At 57.3% G+C, this 6,866-nt stretch overlaps 1 protein-coding gene across 1 annotated transcript; it reads right to left on the bottom strand.

Moving 5' to 3' along the window:
- Positions 1 to 321: 321 nt before the first annotated feature.
- Positions 322 to 4,819, bottom strand: Lrrc25 (leucine rich repeat containing 25). The gene is made up of 3 exons (XM_046436985.2): positions 4,647 to 4,819; positions 3,337 to 4,184; positions 322 to 656 (listed from the first exon to the last, which is right to left on the bottom strand). Exons 2-3 carry the CDS (start codon positions 4,173 to 4,175, stop codon positions 518 to 520), a joined length of 978 nt encoding a protein of 325 aa, XP_046292941.1. The 5' UTR covers positions 4,176 to 4,184; positions 4,647 to 4,819; the 3' UTR covers positions 322 to 517.
- Between the last annotated feature and the right edge of the window lie 2,047 nt (positions 4,820 to 6,866).

The raw sequence follows: 6,866 nt of genomic DNA, 5'->3' as shown, positions 1-6,866 counted from the left end.
GTATCTTCCCGGCCAGTGGCCAAGTAAAACAGGAAGTTTCTCTACCTTGAACTCTTTTGCAGAGACTTTTTTGCTGACAGTCCCAAAATCAGCCATGGTGAAGATTTCTGGAGAAGCCCAGTGAAGACTTTTCTGGGGAGAAAGGGGGGGGGGGGGTGCCACTTCAGGGTCAGGGCCCAGCCTGGACACCTGGGAAGGGGGCGAGGGCAGGGCACAGGGCAGGGCTGGGGGTGGGGGAGCCTGGGTATCTCAGATGGAGCCTGGTCTGGGGAGCATGGGAAATGCCCCCAGGAGGAATCCCCGGGCCCTGAGCCAGCAGCGTATGTGTCCCAAAGCATTTATTGAGCACCTCGGCGACGTCGAGAGGGGGATGACATGGTGTTGTCAAAGGATGGCCCTTCTCCAGGATGGACCTTCTCTGCCCCCATTGGTCACATGGGGAGACTGAGGCCAGAGGACGAGCTGGCGGTGCCCGGGGCCCCAGCAGGGCCTGGAGGACCAAGGCTCCGCCACCGGCTCAGCGCCTGGGGGTCGCGCGCTCCTCCCCGGCCCGCGTGGCGCGCCGCAGGGACAGCAGGTTGCAGTAGACGGGATGGGAGTCGCCGTGGCCGCCCTCGAAGTTTACATAGAAGTCGCCTTCCTCTGCAGCCTGAGCCCTGGGGACAGACACACGGCGGTGAGCTGGGGGAGGAGGGGGGAGGCACATCTGCCCGACTGAGGTCGCGTTGGCTGAGTGGCACTAAAGGGCGCAGAGGGGGACCGCAGGCCGAGGGCGCGCGGGCGTCTTCCTCTGGGAGGGAGGAGCCGCTGACTCAGGGACCCGCGGGTTCAGCCTCCGAACCTCGCACCCGCGGTGGGGGTTTTGGGGGGAGGTGGTTGTTTTATTTCTTCCTTCCCTAAAGTCGAGGTAGCTCCCCTTTTTCACATAAAAATTGTAAATTTCAGTTTCCTCTTGAAAAAATCGGAAGCCCTGCAGGGCGGCTGGAGCCTGCCTCGGCTCCTATAAATGGGATGTTTGTCTTGCCGAGGTCCCCTGAAGCAACAGGGGACTGAGGCTCCCACCTAAAAATAAATTTCTGACCAGGCACAGTGGCCCAGGCTGTCATCCCAATGGCTTGGGAGGCTGAGGCAGGAGGATCGTGAGTTCAAGGCCGGCCTCAGCAACTTAGCAAGACCCTGTCTCAAAATTAGGGGGAAAAAAAAGGAGGGGGGGTGGCTTGGGATGTGGCTCAGTGGTTAAGTGGCTCTGGGTTCAATCCCCGGTACATATTAAAAAAAACAAAAATTCTGAGTCTGAGTTTTGGCATCCATGGAAGGAGTCAAGGAGTGGATAAGCTGCCTAGAATGTCCAGTTATGGTGAGACCCCCGGGGAGAACTCTGTCCAGAAGATCCTAACACCTCCTCTTGATAAAAGGCTACCTTGAGCCAGGGACAGCAGCACACACCTCTCATTCCAGCTACTTGGGAGGCTGAGATAGGAGGATCATAAGTTCAAGGCCAGCCTGGGCAACTTAGCAAGACCTTGTCTCAAAATAAAATAAAGAAGACTCGGGATGTGGCTCAGTGGCAGAGTATTTGCCTAGCATATGTGAGGCCCCGGGTTCCATTGCCAACACTGCCAAAAACCCCCCAAACATACATACATACATATATATATATATATATATATATATATATATATATATATACACACACACACACACACACATATGGCTTGAGGAACTGGGAGATTCCAGGCAGCCCGGCAGGAAGGGAACTCAGGGCTGTTGATGAGAAAGGAGAAAATATGCAAAGCAGTTGCAAATATGGTTCAAAAGCAGAAGTGGTCTTGGGAAGGGACTCGAAGGCATGGACTTCCCACGGCACCCTGTGGGGGACACTCGCCTGGCCCTCATGTCCTTTCAGGACCAACCTGGCCTCCGATAACACCCTGGGTGGAGGCGAAGGTCACTTTCACCCTGTTTTCTGGTTGCAGAAATGGAGGTCCTGGGAGGCCCAGGAATGACGGGCCCAGGTCACATAGTGAGTCGGAAGAGGCACAAGATCAACTGTGACTCCCAGCTCTGTCCATCCTCTGCAGCCACTTATGTGGGCCAAGCAACTCTTACTAAAGTGTGAATGGCTAGCTGGGATGGCCGGCGTGCACCACCACGCTGAGCTGAGTCTCACGTCTTGCCCTCTCAGGAACTGTTGACCATGGAGCCTCTGTTCTTTCCCACCTCGGGGCCTCAACCCTTGAAATTCCCTCCTGGCTCTGTCTCTCTCTCTCTTTTCTCTCTCTCTCTTTCCCTCTCCCTTTTTCTTATTGTTGTACTTGGGATTGAACCCAGAGGTGCTTAACCACTGAGACACATCCCCAGTCCTTTTCAAATTTTTTATTTCGAGACGGAGTCTACTAAGTTGCTGAGGCTGCCTTGAGCTTGTGATCCTCCTGCCTCAGCCTCCTGAGCCCCTGGGATTATAGGTGTGCGCCACCACTCTCTTCTCCAATCCAGGAAAGTTGAGTTCGTCTATTGAAGCCCAGTAAAATCTTCTAGAGGCTGGGGCTTTGTGGAGGAGAGGAACCCAGATGACCCGTTTAGCATCTTATGTGTGTCAAAGGAGATGGGAGGGCTGTCCCCATTTTATGGGGACGGAAATGGAGTTTCAGAGAAAGTCTGTGTCACACAGGACCAGAATCCAAGCTGCTCACCACTACCACAGAGCCCCCACTGTCCCTCAGACTCATCCCCTCTCCCCATCCTCTGAAGCCAGAAACTGGGTTTGCAGGTCATAGAAAGGGCGCTGATCCCACACACAAGACTTATGTAATTCTTACCCTAACTCCTTCTGATCTTACAGTTCAGAAGACTGAGGCCCAGAGAAGGAAAGCTACTTGCCTGAGGTCACCCAGGCTGCAGAAGATCTAGGATTTTTTTTTTTTTTTTGTACCAGGGATTGAACTCAGGGGCACGTGACCACTGAGCCACATCCCAGCCCTATTTTGTATTTTATTTAGAGACAGGGTCTCACTGAGTGGCTTAGAGCCTCACTTTTGCTGAGGCTGGCTTTGAACTCGAGATCCTCCTGCCTCAGCCTCCTGAGCCTCTGGGATGACAGGCACTTGTTCACCATGCCTGGCTGGTTTTTGTTTTTTGGGACAGGGTCTTGCTATGTTGCCCAGGTTGGCCTCAAACTCCTGGGCTACAGGGATCCTCCGGCCTCAGTCCCCAGAGTAGCTGGGACTACAGGTGCGTGTCCCCATGCCCATCTGGCAGAGCTGGGATTTGCATCCCGGCTCTGTGGGTCAGGAATGTCACCATGAGCCCCTGCAGGCGAGGCTGGGGGTCACTCACCCATGTCCAGCCCATTGGTGCTTGTCCCCTTGCTGGTCCAGGAATATGTTCTCATAGTCAGGCACAGAGATGCGGTGCAGGGTGGCCCCTGGGGGCTTGGTGCCGAGGCTGCGGCTGCTGTACCGTGGCTGTGAGCCCGAGCTGGGTCTGGAGCCATCCTGAGCACCCCAGGCTTTGCCCGGGCCCAGGCTCTTGGCCCCTCGGCTCCCCCGGAGTCTCCAGACCAGCAGTGGACCAGCGACAGCAAGTCCAAGAAATAGGACCCCACCGGCCGCAATGGCCCCAATAGTCACTGGGGACAGGCCAGGGGCACAGTTGGGTTCCAGGAAGGCTGAGAGGTTCTGCCAGGCCCCAGTGGCCCTGAGCAGGCACTGCGGAGCTTGCTGTCCAGAGCAGTTGCTCTGCCAGACCTGGTGCCAGGGCAGCATGGCACAGCTGCAGTCTGCCCTCAGCTCAAGGCCACAGCGCAGGGCCAGCACCCTGTCCACCCTGCTCAGCTGGTTGCCTGTCACATCCAGGAGCTGCAGCTTGTCAAGGTGAGCAAAGAAGAGCGGCGGGAGCTCCCGCAGGTCATTGGCGGACAAGTCCAGGATCTGCAGGCTGCTGGCGCGGAGAGACTGGTTCGAGGGCAGGCTCGGGAGAGACTGGTTCGAGGACCCGCTCCGGAGCAGGCCACTGAAATTCAGGCAGGTGCCCTCAAACTCCCTAGTCCAGTCCACGGGCATTGGCCCTGAGAACAGGCTGCACGACCATCCCTGATTTCCTGGGTTCTGCAGCAGCAGCAGCAGCAGCAGCAGCAGCGACCGCATCGGCAGCACCCACGCCAGGGCGCCCCCCATTCAGGCAACCTGGGTGGAGAATGGCCCGATTCAAAGGCCTGTGGTTGCCCTCACCCTCCCGCCTCTGTTGCTATCTCAAACCAGCTGCGGCCTCTGTTGAAATAGTAGAATGCAGCCCCTGGTCTGTCGCCCTCTTGGTTGGCTAGGGACTCCAGGGCTCAGTCTTCCCCTCTGCAGAATGGGTACGCGACCGCAGTCCCTCGCGGGCTGGGAAGGCAGAGAGGAGACCCTGCCCTGTCAGCCCCTCCACCCCCGACCTTCGGGCCCTCGCCGGGTTTCCTCTTTGGGCCCCCTCATTGGCCAAGACGGGACCCTATGCAAATGAGCGGTTGCTCTGGGAACGGCTAGCCCCTCCCCCGGCCCAGCTCAGGGTCTCTCCCAGAACTCGGATCCTGGGATGGGGCTGCGGAAAGGGTCCCCGCTCGGCTCGCAGCCCTTGCCCAGGTCCGAAGCCAAGCGCCTTGGTCTGACCTTTCGGGTCGGGTCCCCGCGCCTTTGCCTCGGCCGTGCAGGAAGCCTCCGGTGCCCGCGAGAGGCTCTCGCCAGCGCCGAGCGACTGGAGGGGGTGGTGGCAGGTGCTCCTCAGGCCTCGCACCAGCGGCTCTGGGGAAGAGGAACTGGTGGCCGGGTGGAGCGCAGAGGGGAAGACTGAACATGACAGTATGACCCGCCCTCGGCAGGGCCGCGGGCTCTCAGGAGGGGAGGAGGGGAGGCCCAGGGTCCCACTTCCCTCTTGCTGGAACCCAGTGACCTCACGTCCCCCATCTGGACCTCAACTGCCTGCCACCTCGTCAACAGACTCCCCGATCTCAGTTCAGGTGACTCCCCCTGTGCTTCATCGAGTCACTCAACAAACACGACTCATGCCGGCCTGCGCGAGGGGCCTCAGCCAGGACCCCGGCCTCCAGGGCACCCGCCTTGGGAGAGAACAGAGCTGGACACACACACCTGCTCCCTGGAGTCAGTGCAGGGCCACAAGGAGGGACAGGATCCTGGAAGGCTTCCTGGAGGAGGAGGGGTCAGGATCGGGGCTTCAACACATGGGTAGGAGTTTGCCCAGGATTCCTAGAATCCAGTTGGCTCTCCAAGCTCCAAGCCGCCGGTGTAGACACAAAGCTCCAGCTTATGTTCAAGGGTGCCTCTGGGTTGGAGGGGCTGAGAGGAGGGCTCCTGTGGGAGGGGACATGGTTCTGAGGCTTGGACAATGACTTAAAGTGACTAACAGAAAGGAGCACATTGCAGATTTGAGGCACAAAGACCCCTGGGCAGGAGGAGCTGGTGGTGTGGGAAGGGGCAGGCAGTCTAGGCTAAATGGTGGGGCTTTATTCCCAGGGCCAGCGTTCAATCCGAGGGACAGTGACCAGACTGCAATTGAAGATAGAGTGGGCAGGGGTGACCTGGGAAAGGGTCTCAGCTGCACTGGGGCCCTGGTGTCAGACAGGCCAGGTTCAAATTCATTCCAGCTGCGACTCACTGAGTGACGCCAGCCACTCTGAGCCTCAGCCTCCACATCTGTAAAATGGGGTAATTACTAATAGGTTTCTCCTGGACTTTGAGAGGATGAGAGTCTACTTCAATCTCAAAGGAATGGTCACAGATTTTGGGCCGAGACCTTGCAGAAGTCTTGGAAATTGTTCCTCAATGCATCTAAATATGCTTGCTCTAGCTGGGTGCAATGGTGCACCCCTGTATTCCCACACCAGGAGGCTAAGGCAGGATGATATCAACTTTGAGGCCATCCCCAGTAACCCAGTAAGACCATGGCTCAAAATAAAATCAAAAGGGCTGGGGATGTGGCTCCACAGTAGAGCACCCAGGGTTCAGACCTAGGGGGGGAAAACGAGCTTGCTCTTCATAAGAAAATTGAAAATCATAAATCCCAGCTCTGAGATATGGTTCACCTATCAGATGGGCAAAGACCCAAAAGCACGATGACAGTCTGTGCTGGCTGGACAGTGGGGACGCAGGCGACCCAGAACGGTGCTGGGGAATGTCCCCTTGGGCCCCTCGGCATTGTGAACTGTCCCCTCTTATCGAAGAAGGGGGTTCTCTCTGGTATTTGCAGGTTTGTGCACATCAACCCAGCCAGCATCCCCAACGCGGGACACCACGGTCACCAAGAGGCACGGAGAGGTCGTGGCTCCAACCTGGCTGAGCCCGGGAAGGGGCAGTGGGAGTGGGGGTGGGGGGTGCTGAGTGACAGAAGCCACACAGTCCTCAGTCTGCAAAGCAGATGCATGGATGCCAGGGGCCAGGGAGGAGAGCGGGAGTGGCCACTAGTGGGGACAGTTTCCTCTTGGATTGAAAATGAGACAGGATCGTGGCGGAGCAGAACATGGACTAAATGGCCCTGAAGCGTTGGTTTGTTTGGGCGCGAGGTTGGAACCCAGGTCCCTCCCTGCACACGCGAAGTACACTCTACCACCCGCCCCGCCCCCAGCCCCAGTGATTCACTTTGAAGTAACTTAAAATGGCCAGGCGAGGGCGCCCCTGAGCCTGTCATCCCAGTGGCTCAGGAGGCCGAGGCAGGAGGATCGCGAGTTCAAAGCCAGCCTCAGCAAGAGCCAGGCGCTAAGCAACTGTCTCTAAATAAAATCTAAAAAGGGCTGGGGATGGGGCACCCCTGGGTTCAATCCCTGGTATCAAAAAATAAAAACAAATAAATAAATTCACCCTACTTAAAAAGAAAAA

Source organism: Marmota monax, unplaced genomic scaffold, assembly GCF_021218885.2.
Source record: "Marmota monax isolate L192 unplaced genomic scaffold, Marmota_monax_Labrador192_F-V1.1 WCK01_AAM20220418_F8-fsc00021, whole genome shotgun sequence".
Lineage (NCBI taxonomy): Eukaryota > Metazoa > Chordata > Mammalia > Rodentia > Sciuridae > Marmota > Marmota monax.
This window is presented reverse-complemented; position numbering and strand designations above follow the sequence as displayed.

Coding starts and splice junctions, on each gene's coding strand:
- Lrrc25 (XM_046436985.2), bottom strand. CDS start 4,175: ATGGGGGGCGCCCTGGCGTGGGTGCTGCCGATGCGGTCGCTGCTGCTG. Junction 657..3,336: donor CACCAATGGGCTGGACATGG/GTGAGTGACCCC, acceptor GTCTGTCCCCAG/GGCTCAGGCTGCAGAGGAAG.